The sequence below is a fragment of the Vigna radiata genome, unplaced genomic scaffold (genome assembly GCF_000741045.1).
Source record: "Vigna radiata var. radiata cultivar VC1973A unplaced genomic scaffold, Vradiata_ver6 scaffold_195, whole genome shotgun sequence".
Lineage (NCBI taxonomy): Eukaryota > Viridiplantae > Streptophyta > Magnoliopsida > Fabales > Fabaceae > Vigna > Vigna radiata.
The window spans coordinates 247,921-265,140 of record NW_014542195.1 but is presented as its reverse complement, the minus strand read 5'-3'; the positions used below and the strand labels follow the sequence as shown (position 1 = coordinate 265,140).

The 17,220-nt window shown below is 37.0% G+C and overlaps 1 protein-coding gene across 2 annotated transcripts; it reads left to right on the top strand.

The window, feature by feature from the left end:
* Nucleotides 1-988: 988 nt before the first annotated feature.
* On the top strand, nucleotides 989-3,176 carry LOC106779331 (probable transcription factor At1g11510). 2 transcript variants are annotated; one of them, XM_014667425.2, is made up of 2 exons: nucleotides 989-2,018; nucleotides 2,061-3,176. In XM_014667425.2, the coding sequence occupies exons 1-2, from the start codon at nucleotides 1,073-1,075 to the stop codon at nucleotides 2,771-2,773; spliced, it is 1,659 nt and encodes a 552-aa protein (XP_014522911.1). In that variant the 5' UTR covers nucleotides 989-1,072; the 3' UTR covers nucleotides 2,774-3,176. The 2 variants fall into 2 exon arrangements, with proteins under 2 accessions (XP_014522911.1, XP_014522910.1); XM_014667424.2 differs by having other exon boundaries at nucleotides 989-3,176.
* Nucleotides 3,177-17,220: the final 14,044 nt, after the last annotated feature.

Below are 17,220 nucleotides of genomic sequence, written 5' to 3'. Positions count from 1 at the left end.
TAATTAATCGGTGAAATCAGTGGAGGAAGGCATTTAACGGTAGGGAGAGAGATATTCAATGGTTTAAACGACCAAAATGGTAAGAAATTGGACGAGAGATGTGGGAAACCTAACAGAGGTGAAGAATAGGGTTTGCACGGCATTTTTGAAACTATTTTTGAAACTATATGCCGCGGTTTAGCAGGCAACCGCGACATATACCCTTAAATATTTCAAATTTATTTCAAATTTATTCAGATGGGGTAATATGCCGCGGTTGCTCAGAGAACCGCGGCATATAACCCTGTTATTAATTTTTTTTCCTGACGTGGCGCCAAAGGTGATGGTTGACTGAGGTACATGCTGCGGTTAAGGGAGAACCGCGACATATAAGTTCGATTTATTTACAAAACTGCCACCGCGCAACATTATGCTGCGGTTTCTGGTGAACCGTGGCATAATGTGCGGTGTATAATCCCAATTTTTTACTAGTGTTAGAATGGGAAGGGTTGGAATATTTTTATGTATCACCCTTTGTGGACTATGCTTGATATAGTAATATTAAATGCGTATAGATGAAGATTATTGTGTGAAAAGATATTAAAATTAGTTCAATTAAATTAATATAAAACAATTTATTCTTATTTAATTTAATTTAGTTCTAAAATAAACTTCTACACATATACTGTTTCAACTAAAAATGCTCATAAGCTCGTAGAAATAGGCAAACATTTAAAAGACGTAAGCAATGTAAAATCATAAAACAAAATTCTAAAAAATCACACAAGCGGTAAAATAAATAATGAAAGCAAAATAAGTAGAATAAAAATGCAAACAAAAACAAAAAATAGAACATGTAATAATGATATAAAACAACAAAAACAAAGAGAAACGACGAAGTAATAACTAAAAATTTTCAGGTAAAGAAGTAATAATGTTTAATCTTATTTTTATTATTTATAAAAAGGACTAATTATATTATATGTTTTGAGTTGGTTCTCTTGTTCCCTGTATAAAAACCTGTTCACTTTCCTTCGTTTAGTTCTCTCTCACTGTCGCTCCCCGCTAACCCTAAATTCCCAAATTTTCGACCATGACAAAGAAGCGGAAGCAGCGCCCTGAATCGGTGGAAGATCTTTCAACTGCTTCCTCTTACGAATCCGAGGAAGATGATGACCGATCGCATTCTTCTCAACAGCATGCAGCAGCAGCGCAGGTTTCTTCCTCTGAAAAGAAAGACGATTCTTCAGATGAAGAAGACGAGAAGCAACGTTCCATTCTCCCTGCTTCCTCCTCTGAATCTGAGGAAGATGATGACCAACCGCATTCTTCTCAACAGCATGCAGCAGCAGCAGCAGCGCAGGTTTCTTCCTCTGAAGAGGAAGACGATTCTTCAGATGAAGAAGACGAGAAGCAACGTTCCATGCTCCCTGCTTCCTCCTCTGAATCTGAGGAAGATGATGACCAACCGCATTCTTCTCAACAGCATGCAGCAGCAGCAGCAGCAGTACAGGTTTCTTCCTCTGAAAAGGAAGACGATTCTTCAGATGAAGGAGACGAGAAGCAACGTTCCATTCTCCCTGCTTCCTCCTCTGAATATGAGGAAGATGATGACCAACCGCATTCTTCTCAACAGCATGCAGCAGCAGCAGCACAGGTTTCTTCTTCTGAAGAGGAAGACGATTCTTCAGATGAGGAAGACGAGAAGCAACGTTCCATTCTCCCTGCATCTGCAAACCATCCCTCAAAGCCTCACCCCAAGTCCTCCTCTGAATCCGAATCCGACACGGGCACCGAACCAGCTCGAGTCAAATCCAAAGCTAAGCCCACGGACCTACCCCAGCCCAAGGTTCAGGCCCAGCGTTCCTCCACGCCGGTGAAGCTGGGATCCAAGCGCCCAGCCCACTCAACTGAGCCGAAACGCACGAAAAAAAATCCAGATGAGGCTCCTTTTCCTTCTGTTGCTAACGACGAAACTTCTGTTGTTAACGACGAAACTTCTGTTGCTAACGACGTAACTTCTGTTGCTAACGACGAAACTTCTGTTGCTAACGACGTAACTTCTGTTGCTAACGACGAAACTTCTGTTGCTAACGACGAAACTTCTGTTGCTAACGACGAAACGAAGGAGGACGGGAAGAAGTCCGACGGACAAGCGAAAGTGTTGTTCCAGAGGATCTGGAGCGAAGAAGACGAGCTTGGCATTCTAAAGGGCATACTCGAGTTCATCTCAAAAACCGGACAAGAGCCTTATAGGTATGTTGACGCTTTCCACAACTTCATTAAGAAATCACTCCACGTGGAGGTCTCCAGCCTTCAGCTGAAGGATAAGATTCGACGGATGAAGAAGAAGTTCGAGACTCATGAGGCGAAAAAGAAGAAAGGGATTGAGCCTCGGTTGTTGAGGCCTCACGACCGGGCCTTGTTTGAATTCTCTAAGAAGATTTGGGGTGAATGGCCCAACGGATTGGTGGAAAAGCCCAAGCCTCTTGCGAAGTACGTTACCAAGGCTCAAAAGGAATCTGAAGCCAAGGCTAAAGTACTGTCGCAGCCATCAGTGCCTGAAAGTGGTGACGTTAATTTGCTTTACAACAATATTTCTTGTTTTAAAGAGCTGGATGAGGATGAGATGAAGAGAGGACTTACTTTGATTGGAGAATCCAAGAGGAAGGAATTAGAGAGAAGGTGGAAAGTGTTGCAATATTCTGAGATGGAACTTCTTGGTAATCGCTCTCTACTGATTGGGGAGCAGATTAAGTTGGTATCTCAAGCCCTACAATCATCCAACGATTAGGATTCATTGTGTTAGGTATTGGTCCTTTTGGTACTCTATGTATCATACATTTTGTGGATTATTGTAATTTTGGTATCTGTGGCATAGGCTTTTTTTGGTAAGTGTTGTGAAAACTTTCTGCATAGCCTCTTTTGATTCTAGCAACATGTAGCAACTTTTGTTAACCCTGATGGAGAATATGTTCAGTTTGGCAAAACCATAGCTGTTAAATTTTGGGTTTGCAATTTGGTATGGCAGGAACATTCATTCTCATCCAGGCTTGGATGGGGATGATAGAATGAAGCATTTTGTGTTTTTGTGTTTACTGTCTAATGCAATGTCATGCAAATTTGCCTATGCTCCTTTGGTGCTTATCCTTCAAAGGTGCAATTTATTTTGTGATACTTCTAAAATTGCTAATGCATATATGCTGTTTACGAAGTGTAGTTTTCTGCTCATAATCCCTTGGACTGATCATATTAACCTCCTTGATATTTGTTTAAATGTCACTAACGATTCTCCTTATATTTTCTTAAAATCACTAACCTCCCCTCAATACATATAGCTTGAAGAAGAAAAAGGAAAGAATCGAACTTCTCTTATGGTTATTTGTTTTTTTCTCTTTTGACAACTTCTCTTGCAATCATTCAGGAAGATATTAGTTAGGCAAGTTCATCACTACATCCCCCAAGACATTGATTCTCCTTCCTTTAAGGTAGATAATTCCAGAATCCAACGGTCTGACTTTTCAAATTCACTTTTTTTTGTCTGTGATGGACGCAGGTCACACTTGTACATCTCTATTGACATTATTTCTAGTTCACAACATTTGATTTAATCAGTCTTTTTCCAGACATTATTCTCCTCCGTTTTAGTTTTGCTGAAAGCCCAAACACTCAACAGAAAGCAATAACTTGGTTTTGAACTTTTTTAACCCTAGTGTTGACCATAAAGTAGTATAATTCGTTGTGGATGATTTTGAATTGACTATCATCTGAACTTGCAGATCTTTTGAAAGAAAGTGAAGGTGGTAAATGAAGTTATTGCCGTTTTGGAACAGACATTACTATTTATCCTTGCTTTATTATTTTTTTTTCTTGTAGCTCTCTTTAACTTTTTTTTTTTCTTTTTGTGACTCCTTCCCTATGTAAAGAGGTTCAAGAGTGTTCTGTCTCTTGGAAATGAACTAAGTGGTGTATGCCCAAAACAAGATCAATGCAATGTCAATGACAAGTTTTTCTATATTATAAAATCATTCAAGGTGTCCTTGTAACTAAATACTGAATGCCTGCCATTATGAAAATTTTCTCTTTTGATTTTATCGGTTTTTCTAAATTTTGTGCACAGGAGTGTTTTCTATTGTTGCCTTCTTGCCCTTCAGCTACTCTGTAGGCAAAAAATTCATAAAATGTGTTCAGAAATAAATTGGATTGAAACTAAATATTTATAGATTCTAATTCAAATAATTGGAAAAGTCGAAATCCATATATTTTTATAGTTTTGATTTTAATGATTTGACTTGACGTTGATTTTAAGATTAGGTATATCTTTTCAAATTTAATTTTGTATAAAAAATAATTGAAAATTGAGGATAATAAATATGGATTGGAAATGAACTAAGTGGTGTAATAATAGATACAATCAGATAAAAAAATATAATTTATTTAAATATATATTAATTACGAATATAAAAATTATTTTAATGTGATCCTTTTAAAGGTGAAATTATAAAGTAAAAGTTTGCATATAAGCTAGCATAATCATATATTTCTGAGTTAATGCGGGAGTTTTTGAGTTTTCCTTTTCTTAATCTTAATAAGTGTATAATGTTTCTTTCCCTAGAAGGCACATACACAAAAGATGTTAGGGGCAAAACTTATTAAATTATTTAGTATATATATATATATATATATATATATATATATATATATATATATATTTATATTTATATATTTATATTTATATATTTATATTTATATATTATAATAATAATAATTGGTCTTCATGTTTTAATATTAATCTTTTAAATAATATACCATTTTGTTCTTGTCCACCCAGGGTCAAGAAAGACGTGTATCAAACATTATGTAGAAGTCTACAGAAAACATATGCTAAATATGAAAAACTTACTTTTTAAAAAAAAAATTATTAATTAATTGCATATTTATAAAATTTGGAAGATTTTAAAAAAATTATCAATATTAAAATTGATACTAGACTTATTTATAAACATCTAAATTATTTTCTTTGAAAATACGGATTTAAATATAATTTCAATCCAATTATTTATATTTGGATTTACAAAATTTCAAATTAGTTGCTTAAAAGATATAATTTAGATTTAAATTGGATTTAATCCATAACCACCCCCAATTTCTTATTAACTCAACACACTAATGTGAATTTCAAATCTATATAAAACCCCATGGTTGCGCTCACCGTGGAGTTTGAGACTTGAAGACACTCAATGGTGACCGCAAGAAACATGGAAGAACAGAACACCAGAGATCTAATCAAAGAGTTACAAGCCCAAGTCAAAGCACAAACACAAATCATATAGGAACAACACGAGTTACAGCGGAAGCAAGCGAAAGAAATTGCGACGTTAAGGGCACAACGACCCCCACCCAAACTATCTGCCACAAACAGACATGGGGATAATGAGGGTAGCTGTAATGGGGAACGATCTGCCCATACTAAGCCTGACAGTCGGGGAAGAAAGGGACCCACACCAATACCCCTTCAAACCATTCGGCCTATTAGTCTACTTCCGTTTACAGTGGCCATCATGCAAACTCCTATGCCGGAGAAACCTCCTCCGACATTAGAGAGATACGATGGCTCGAAGGACCTTGATAACCATCTCAGGATCTTCACCAATGCGATGACATTCTACACAGATAGTGATCCAGTCATATGCAAGGCTTTCTCCTTGTCGTTAAGGGATGAAGCACTGGAATGGTACCATACCCTTTCCTTCAAACACGGTAGACTGCTTTGCCACGATAAAAACTCTTTTTAGAAAACAATATGCATCCAATCGAAAACAAGAGATGACTGATGAGTCGATATTTTATTGATTTCACTTAGTTTATTGTGCTAGAATTAATCAGGGAATTATGCTTAATTGTCTGGTATTTTCCCGTTTTTACTAATTATGCTTAATTTGATCGGAAATTCTAATTTTAATTAATTTGAATTTTCTGAGCTAATTATTTGCATTATTAATTTCAGGGAAAATTTTGGAGATACAACTTTGGACATTAGAGACTCTCCACTTGGACATTTTAAATTTAATTATATTGTAACTTAGTAGTATAGAATATTTTTAATTGAACTTATGCACAATGGGCCATTGTTGGCAAAAATATGATGGACCCAAATAGTAGAGGACACATGACTTAGGGTTTCTCTTTTTTTTTTTAGATGGACCCCACAACTATTTTTGAGTCACACGACCATTAGAAATGGTCCAGCCGTCACTCATATACTTGAATATTCTGGAGTGCTGAAAGGTGGCTGGACATGGGGTGAAGGAAGTGAGCCGCCATTTTTTTTTGTTTTCTTTTAGAAGTTGAAGCTTGAACCACTGCCCGACGGTTTGCCTCTAATCGCAAATCCACCTAGCGTCCACGCCAGGTGCCTCCTCCTCGCTCTGGACCGCCCAGCGGTGCAATTTTGTCGCCGGGTGGTTCCTAGACTCTTCTTTTCTTCAATTTTCTTCTTTTGTCTTGAGTCTAAGACCTTTATCTTCAGTCTCCATCTTCACTTTCATCAAAATAGCTTCAAAACAATGCAAAACAAGCATAATATCGCTAAAAACAGCTTTTGACTCTCGACTGACTCATTTATTGGGTTTTACTTGATTCTAAGCTCATTCTGAGTCTTAAAGGGTGTAATTTGGTCTAAAATGACACATGAAAATAACTGTTTCTCAACCGTTATCACCTGGTTTACGGTTCTGTTATAACTGTCGTAATTCAGTCAACTGTATTAGTAGCATATTCGACCGATAATGTGTCTAATTAACAGAAATCTATAAATAGGCTGAACACGATTTATTCAGAAACTTTTGATGATCTAACAATTTTATTTCTGTTTCAGTTTGAATTCTCTGAGCTCTAAGAATTCTGCAAGAAGACAATGGTGATCTTTCTTGAAAGAGATTCTTAAGGGAGATTTTGTGCGCACACATTGATTGATCAACATCTGCACAAGAAGGTGTTCTGTGTTTGATCACGTTGAGGCTTGACATCCTTGATGACTGCTGAATTGATTTTCTGGCTTGGCATCCGTAAAGACTGCTAGTTTTGGACCTATTGTGATATAGGGGGATAGTTCGTTCTAAGGATTGTTTTGAGTGGTTAGCAGATTGCAGAAGAGGGGATTCTTGCTGCATTTCTTGCTGTTGTTATTTCCTATAGTTTGGTTTTGGGTTAGAGAGGAGATTTATATTTTTGACGTGGAGGTCTACTATAAATTCCTTGTTGTAAAAACCGCAACCATTATAGTGCATTTGCTTTCTGGTTGGAAGGATACTAGATTTAGGCATTGTTGGCCGAACCAGTATAAAAATAGGGTTTACTTTTCTCTATCCCTACACTTTTACTTTGTAGTCGACTTTACATTTAACGCAGTCAACTACGTTTTTCCGCTGCTTACAAATTTTCATTGCTTGCATTTCAAGAAAGTTTGAAAAGTTTCATACTTTGATATAAAGATTGCGAAAAGATTTTATTTTTGATAAAACACCAATTCACCCCTCCTCTTGGTGTAGAAAAGAAGCCTACCTGTTTTCCAACACTTTGTTCTCTACTTCCACAATTGCATATGCCAGGGTACCATCTGGTCATTAGGATCTCTCCCAATAACTGTGAATAACTGACCCTTGTACCGTCCTTTCAAAAAACATCAATCTAAACCAATAAATGGCCTACATGAGACGAAGCTAACCTTGCAAGCTTTCAAACAAACGTAGAACCTCTGAAAATTGACTCACCACTGTCACTATCCACTTTAAATTTTACTTTTGATCCAGAGTTACATTTCAATAATTCATGTGCATAGTCATATATTCTTTTGAACTGATTTTTAAAACTACCTTCAACTTTGGAAGATGTTATTATCTTTGCCCTACGAGCTTTAGAAAATGTGACATTGGTATTCCATTTCCTCAAAGCTTTTGAGCGTATTTCATTTATCTTCAAATTTGGATTTTCATGTAGTGAATTATTTAATGTCTCACTCAACCACTTAGCATTCATCATTTTAATGTTGAATTGCCTATTGCAAGTATGATTATCCAATATTTTTCTCAATTGCCATATCCTACATCCTTCCATATAGCCACAATAAGCCATTCATGGACAACTTTTTTGGACACCCAAACATCTCACTCGTACCCTTCTGTTATCATTCTTAATAAACTTCAAATTCCTCCCACCGTGGACTGCATAACTTCTAACAGCATCCATAAACTCATTTTTATTCCTAAACTTTATTCCCACTTCCCACTTGTATTTAGGCATACTCTTTTGCATAAATGTACCAAATGGACCACAACTTTGCCTTTCATGACCAGTATCCTCACTTCCACTTTCGTCTGGAGTGGCCGAAAACTCTGACTCCCACTCATCATTAAACAACCCTCTATCATATGGGTTTTTCTGGCTATGTGCAATATCATTTGAATCCTCACTTCCACTTTCTTCATTTTCATTAACTTCCACTGATACAACCCCTTCTAAATTGTCCAAAAGTACTTCATCAACATTTACATCAACATCCACTAGTCTTTCATCCCCTTCTCCTTCATGAAAATCCCGTTGTGCTTCATGCCCTTGTTCTTCATGACCATGCACCTCCCCTGCATCATCAGACACACTTGAAGTAAAATCTTCAACGTGTACTTCTTCCTCCACATGCACGTGTTGTTCATCCATGTCCTCCGCCTCTATTTATTCCAACCCCTGCACCTACTGTTCATCCTCCACCTCTAATTCTTCCTCCTCCTCCCCCTGCACGTCATCATTCAATCCATGCACCTCCATTTCGTCCCTATCCCAACCTACATGGATATCTTCTCCACTGTCCAAACTTCCATGACAGAGCAAAAGAACTTGTTCTTGTTCTTGTTCACTTACTTCATTTTCAACCAACTCTGGCTCATCATCCACACCGTGAACCACAAATAAGTGAACTTCCCCAAAATACTTGGCAACGTTTACCATGTTTTTTGCACCTCTGTCATCAACTAATTTATGCAGAATATTTTCAACGCAATAAAATATGTCAGTCACTTTAATATACCCCAATTCCTTAGCAACATCTACAACTTCGAAATAACTCCATTTGTCAGGTATGGGACCACTATATAAACGCTAAAAGTAAGTGCTAATAGGTATGGGAAACCAAAAGCAAAGTCAAAAAATCGACAATGACCTTCATAAAACCAATTATAATACGTTACACAACAATGCCCTAAATAGTTTACACAAATGTTACAAAATTTGTAACATTTCCAAAATCTAACACTCAAAACACTAGTAGAAAAAGTGGTTTCTGACGCGCCATATACGCTTCGGTTATGCAAAAACCGAAGCGTATAGAGCTATATACATCGGTTACACATGGACCCATTGCGGAATGAAGGTATTGCCTCGATTAACACAAGACCCGAGGCCTATACCTCTGCACAGGGCACTACTGATCAGACAGAAAAGTCTGACAACTTTTTGAAAAGGCCTTATTGCCTCGGGTTGCTAGGCAACCAATGCCTATAAACATGCACAAGGCCTAGTGCCTTGGTTTGCTGGGCTACCGGTCCCTATACGTTGGCTTATTGCATCGGGTAGCTGGGCAACCGATGCCTATACCTCTGCTCCACCTGCTACACCTGCTACGTTGCCTGCACTTTGCTTGCTACACCAGACCTAAGGCATCGAGTTCTGCTTTTAACCGGTGCCATATTAAGATATTACCTCGGGTTAGTCTATAACCAATGTACTAGCTCAACTTTATTTTCTCAGCTTAACCTACACATGTCTCATTCGTGTCGCCCACAACTTCTTCTTCCTCTGTGTAGCTTCTTCTTCTGCGGGTTCACTACTGCCACTTCTTGGATCGTCACGCCGCCCCCTGTGTTGTGCTGCCAGTGGTCTCGCCTTCCTCCTTCTTGCCAGTGCTCGTGCCTGCCACTACTCGTTGTCACGCCTCCATTTCTTCTCCTTCTCCCTTGTCTGGGTGAAATGCTGCGCCTGTCGTAACTACTCCACCAAGCGACTCAGATCCGCATTCCTACCCCGACATTCCAAAAGCTTTCTCTTTGTTCTGGTTTCATTTTGGCTGCTCTTTGTTCTAGTTTTTGATTTGTGTTTAGTAAAGATGGGAACTTTATGGTCTAATTTTTCACATGGTGAAGCCCTTTAAGGTGCTGCATGGAGGCGCATCGACTTTGGTGGCAGAGGCTCTTGCGAGCCTAGGCTTGTCGAAATATGCCGCAAGGTGATGCAATACCCCATTACTGGTCACAACTTCTGCAAAGCCTGTTTGGAGGGTGCCTTTGCTGGAAAAAGTTTGATGAAGGAAAGGTCACATGAAGGTGGACGCAATTTGCTTTAGTTCACTTTATTTTTTAATATATGTGATTGTGCTTCTTAGGTTGAAATATTATGCAATTGTTAACTCACTCAACCCAGATTTTTATTTTTTTTTATCTCAGTTTTGTTTTGTCATTTCTGTTATTTTATTACAGATTAATAGGAAAATGATGACTTAGATAGAATCATGGAAAAGAAGCTTGAAGACGAAAACCCTAAGGAGTCAAAAGAAAATTATGAAAATGATGATAACGATGAAAGTCTGGATGATGCAACCGAGATTTCAAAACCTTCTCGATTATCTTCATGCATACTGCATCGATTCAGTATGAACTAAAGTCTGAAAAAAAACACGTTACTGCCTCAATTATCTAAGAACCGAGGAATAATCCTTTCTCGTTTTAAACTGATTCGTGACCGAGGTATAAAGCCTACCCCTTTTTACCTCGCCCGTATATGCCTCGGTTGCAGAACCGATGCCTATAAGCAAAAACAACCGGTGTCTTTTCCCCTTACTGCACTAGTGTAAATGAAATATTTTCCAAGTTTTACAGTGTTGAACAAAAATTCTAGATACTAATGCTACAAAGCAAGGGTTACGAACGCAAACCTGATTTCCCAAAGATGAATGCTTCTAATTCGAACAACATGTCACTAGTGTTCCCTCCCAAACCTGTTCTTCCCAATCTCACAAATTTCCCTCCCAAACCGTGATAAAAACTTCACAAATACTTACTTTTAATTTATTCCCCAAAATAATAACCCTAATAACAAAAATACAATTTCAAAAATAATAAAAATAACTAACAATGACAAAAGACTCCACATCAGTCAATAAATGATATTTCACAATGATAATGCACATTTGGACATCTCGCCATTAACGATTTAAACGAAGTTAATAAAAAAACTAAATTAACATAAATTACGTTCTTAAAAACTACATTGAAAAAAAAATAAGGACCATTAAAATAAAAAATATTACTATATATATATATATATATATATATATATATATAAAATAAGAATGAAAGGATAAAGACGAAGAAAAGAGGATAAATCAAGATAATGTTGCAGATTTTCTATCATGAGAATTTAAAAAGAAAATGGAAATAATGAAATGATTGAAAAAAAAAAAAGAGACAAGAATCCTATAATTGCACAAATCTAACTATGGCATCAGAAGGATAAGAATGAGAAGGATAAAAATGTAAATTTCTGAAAAGGTATTATTGTAAATTATGTAATGTCTAGTATGTTGTACTGTTTCTATAAGTAAGAGTCGGTATAGCCGATCTAGGAAGAAGCTTGAGTGTGGAAATAATAGTGTGTAAGTTTCTAGTGTTTTCTGAAGAAATGTTTACGAGATTTGTATTCTAATTTTTAATGTTTTGGTCAAAACTGTAAGTCTGGATTTTCGATGTATTATATTTATGTTCCTATTTTTCTTTTATTTTTGATGTTTTCATATCTCCTAATTTCTATTATTCTTATCTTCTAATTTATATTATTTTAATATTATATATTTTAAAAGTCGATCCTGTTATTACTAGTATCAGAGTCAAGTGTTCTGAATACTGGGTTTTTTTTTGGGGGAAAATAGTAGAATAGTAATAGACTTGGAAGAAAAGAAATAATAAGAATTAATGATAATAAAATAATATGAATAAGTTTGTAAGGATAAATGATCCACAGATATATCTCCTGTTTTTTTAATGTATTAATTTATGTTCCTATTTTCCTTTTATTTTTTATGTTTTCTTATCTCCTAATTTCTATTATTTTAATATTATATATTCTAAAAGTCGATCCTATTATTACTAGTATCAGAACCAAGTGTTTTGAATATTGGACTTTCCTGGGGTGGGGAAAAGAGTAGAATAATAATAGACTAGGAAGAAAAGGAATAATAAGAATTAATAATAATAAAATAATATGAATGAGTTCGTAAGGATAAATGATCTACAAATACCTCCTGGTTTTTATTTTGTAGTTCGTCCTTTACAACCCCCAGAGATGAGTCCAAGCTCTAGTCCAAACCCAGTCATAAAAATAACAAAACAAATTAGTAAGATAAAAAGAAAATTAACAAAACACATATCACAAAAAGACAAATTCTTAATTGAGCATATAAGAAATGCATCTCCATCCTTTTATTTCTTGCTTCATTACATTCCTGATGGAAAATGGTGATGAGTGGACATTTTATTGATTTCACTTAGTTTATTGTGCTAGAATTAATCAGGGAATTGTGCTTAATTGTCCGGTATTTTCCCGTTTTTCTAAATTATGCTTAATTTGACCGGAAATTCTAATTTTAATTAATTTGAATTTTCTGAGCTAATTATTTGCATTATTATTTTCAGGGAAAATTTTGGAAACACAATTTGGGAAATTTGGAGGACACCAAATAAATTCAAGACTCTCAATTAGACATTTTAAATTTTAGTTGTATTGTAATTTTAATTGCTTAAATTTTCTAGACAAACTCTTTGCATCTTGGGCAAATTTTGGAAAAATGTTGTTGGACCCAATTTTGTAGGACACATGGCACCACCTAGGGTTTACTTTTAGGGTGGACCCCACCTCATTTTAGGACACATGGTCCTAGGGATCTAAACCTATCAGCCGTCACACATTTTTGGGGGGATACACTCTCGGCAATTTGAAGGAGCTGTTGCCATTTTTTAAGGAGGAGAACGTTAATTTTTTTTCTGGGGGAGAAAAACATGTCTATGTATTTGGATAAGGGTTGATGGAAGAGCTGCCACATCCAGCTGTTCCGTTTCTTTTTTTTATTAGTCCACCATCATTTTTCCTTTTCTTATCCTTCAATGAAGTAGTGTGGTGATATTAGTATTTTATGTTTTCTTTGCTGAACAAATTAGTATTTTATGTTTTCTTTGCTGAATCAAAACGGTGCAGACTTGGTCAGGAGGTGGTGTCCAATTTCTTTTCTTTTAAGCTGGTCTCGGTTGAAGCATTTGTTGAAGAAGAACGGTGGCTGCATCCAATTCCTTTTGAGTTTATGGCTAGGCACATATTCTTTTTCATTATTTTTATTATTCCAACACTCTCNTCACTTTCCTTTATTTATATAAGCATTTCATTTTGGAGAAGTTGCTCAACGTTTCAAATTGAAAGAGGCACATGGGTTGCGTCCGAATGGGATATCCTGGAATGCATTTCATTTTCTTAGAATAGATGAAGATAAAGCGTTGATTTTTCAATTGGAGAAAGAAGGATTTGTTGTTAGTTTTAGATAGCACACGATGGAGTTGTCAAGGCTGCTGGGAAGTCACGGCCAAGTGATTTTTAGAAGTAAAAAAAAAAGGCAATCTATTTTCTTTAGGAGAGTTGCATTGGTCACGTGAGGTGGTAAGAATTTTTGTTTTTCTTTTGCTTTAATTTATTTCACATTATAGGTTGAGTTCTTCCTCATCTTTTTTATNTAGCATTGCATTTTAATGGCTTTAATTGTGCTTAGATATTTGTTTGCTCTATTATTGGGTTTANCATTTTCACTCTCTGGACTCGATTTTAAAAAACTAACTACAACCACACCAGAGGTCCAAATGCTATGTTTTATATGTCACAAGAAAGATAATTGAGTCTACTTTCCAGGAAAAAAACCTCATCTCATTTAGAGCTCTGTAGAAAAAGTTATGGGTAAAACATTGAGCAAAGGTCAGAGTTGTCCAATTCCAGCGTGAATTTTCGTATTTATTGTAGCAGTTTCGTTTTTACTGTTTTAATTTCATTTTCATGCATGGTGAAATGGTTGTTGCATTTAGTTTCGTTTTAATTAATTTTAATTACATTTTTACATTTTCGTTTTAATTTAAATTCCATCTGCGTTTTAATTTTAATTTTTCTGCACACCAAACAAACTTTCAACCCCCCCCCCCACTTTGTGTTAGACTCGAAACTCGAACCGCAAAATTGGTCCTTGAGAGACGACCTAGGAGTCACTTCCTAGCACTATACTGCATTCCTAATATGCAATAAAATTTGTATGGGCCACGACAGTCCATCAAATTTTGGCGCCGTTGCCGGGGACCAACGGTTCGATTTTGGGTCTTTTGTTGTGTTAGTGTGTGTTGTTTTGTCTTGTGTTGTGAGTGTGATGTTCTATTTGTGTGACGTCATGTGTTGTTGCATTTAGGTAGCTTTAGTTGCATATTTTCATTGCATTTTTTTCCCCCTTCTTTCCCATGTCTACCTATTTTGGCTGTGTGAACACTGCTTCTTCTGCCTGTGTCTATGATTATGATTCTCCTTCTGCATCTGACTTTGAGTATGGTTCTCATATATACTCTGCTGATTTCTATGTTGAGAACAGAACGGTTCCTCCTCCATCTCATGAGAGTTCTCCTAGGGAGTCATTTCCACTTGATGAGGAGGATATTTGTTGTGTTTTCAACACTGGACTGATAGATTTGCTGCCTAGTTTTCATGGTTTTGTAGGTGAATGCCCATATAGACATTTGGAGGAGTTCTACACCATATGCTCTTCAATGAAACCTCCATATGTCCCGGATGAGGACATGTTCTTAAGGGCATTTGAGTACTCATTACATGGAGCGGCAAGGGATTGGTGTTGTTGTATTATTCCAGGATCCGTCACCAGTTGGGAAGATCTTGAGCATCAGTTTCTTGACAAATTCTCCCCTGTGCGGTATGGTTACAGCGACGATCCTGGGTGGACTGATCCTAAGTTGGGATGGTATGGTACTTCACAGCATCAATATCAAGAACCATCATTCCAGACTCCTTGTATGCCTTCTCCACCTGTCCAGGAACCACATCAACTGTAGTTTAATGAGCCTGCCTAGTCTTCATCAACTGCTGATAGAAATTTGGAAAGCAAGCTTGATTCTCTTTTGAGTTTGGTGACACAACTGACATCCAACCAGAAACCAGCACCTCCATCTGCATCTGTTGCGCGGTTGTGTGCTATATGTCTTTCCACTGACCACTATACGGATGTTTGTCCTTCTTTGCACCACTTTGTTGTTCTTGATGTGCCTCACGCTTATGCTCCAAACATCTTTAACAATAGGTAGCTACAAGAGAAAAATCAGAGGCAACAACAACAACAAGAGGCGCCTGTTAAACATTCTACGTCTTCTGAGCCTACATTGTTTGAGTTGTGGGGGCAGATGGGCGCGCAACATATTGAGGAACAGTCTCAAGCTTCAGAGGGATCACCATTTCAAATTGTTCAGCTTCCAGATGATGTTAGTGACAACTATATAGGAGATGAGGAGCAGAGTCATAAGCTTACTACTGTGCCACCTACTTTCCCACACTCCTATGCCCCCACTCTTGGATCTGAGGAGACTGATGAAGAATTAGAAGACCAGGCAGATATGAGCAACACTTTTGAGATAGGTAGACCAGCTTCACCTTCCACCTCTCTACCAATCTTTAGGGAAGCGGAGGTAAACATACCTTTGATTGATTCTGTTGTTGATGATTATGCTGATGATGGGTATGTTGATGATTGTATTATTGATGAGCATGATTTACATTCTCCCTCTTTGCATGATGAGAACCACTTTTTGCCATCTGATCTGAATTTTTGTTCTCCATGCACTGAACATGAATCTGAGTCTGTGGTTGATATTGTTTCTACATTTGAAAGTGATTCTTGTTCTGAGAATTTATCTGATGTTCAGCATGTTACACTGGGATTGGGTGTTATACACCTGCATGTTAATTCTGCAGCACCACATTGCACTAACCATGTTGCAGGAGGTACACATGCATTTGATCAACACACACCCACAGTGGAGAACAGGGGTGCTAACATTCACAAAAGCTTCAACACCAATTGGCACCAGCTGAACCTGCTCATCAACAATCACTGCTTCTTAGATCCAGCTATGGAGGACATCTCCCTGCTTGATCAAATATGGAGGATGAAGCAGTTCTTCCTCAAGACTTCCTTGTTGAATCCAGTGGTGGAAGACCTCTCCCTGAAAGTCCAAAATTGGCAACTGCCACCATGATCAGGGGAGTTTTCTTCTTTCCCTTCTCCTCCTTTCCTAACTTCTATTGCACTTGTCCTTGATCTGTAGCCTGTTTTGATTGCTGATCTTATTTTTGTGACACATTGAGGACACTGTGTAGTTTAAGTGTGGTCTATTGGGGGAGACTCTGATTTTTCTTTGTTAGTTTATGTTTTCTGCGTTAATTTTTTTTTTTGTTTTCTAGGTCGTTTTTGTTGTGTCTTGTGTACAGTTTTGCATGTTTCTCTTGATTTCTGGACCTTGTTTAGGTTGTAGATGTGTCTCTCACTCCATTGATACTCTCATTGGCTTGAAATCATTGCTTTTCTTTGCTTGGAAAGATGATTATGATGTTTGAGAGGGTGATTGATTGTGACAAAAGTACCCTGTGTGAGAATTTGAGCCACTTGATATTCTTTCTTGTGTGTGATATGTCTCTTGATTGCTTGCACATATGCCTTGGCTTGACTCTTGTTGATAATTCTTGATTGATATGCATGTTTGGAAGTGATAAAGGCAGTTTTGTTGTTGAGCCTCTCTAGCCAGATGAGCCTATCCTGGTTTGATCCTTTGGCAGCCCCTTTGAGCCTTTACTTTCCCCATTTCTTTGTTTTGAAGCTTATACACTAGCCCTAAGTGAAAAACCATGATTACCTTAATCTTAAGGAATTTTGGAGCTTTGGAAGTGTTTTGGGAATAAGTGTGGTCTCCTTGGGGATTCAGATGAATTGGCTAGTTGGTTCCTCTTCTTGTTTTTGTTTTTGAGAATATGTTGTGTATCTTGTCTCTTAGAGTTGTGTTCTGAAAAGAGAGAAAAGAAAAGAGACAAGATGAAAAAAAAAAAAAGACAAAAAAA

Bases quoted from the DNA above. Each gene is read 5' to 3' on its own strand.
- LOC106779331 (XM_014667424.2), top strand. From the start codon at position 1,073: ATGACAAAGAAGCGGAAGCAGCGCCCTGAATCGGTGGAAGATCTTTCA.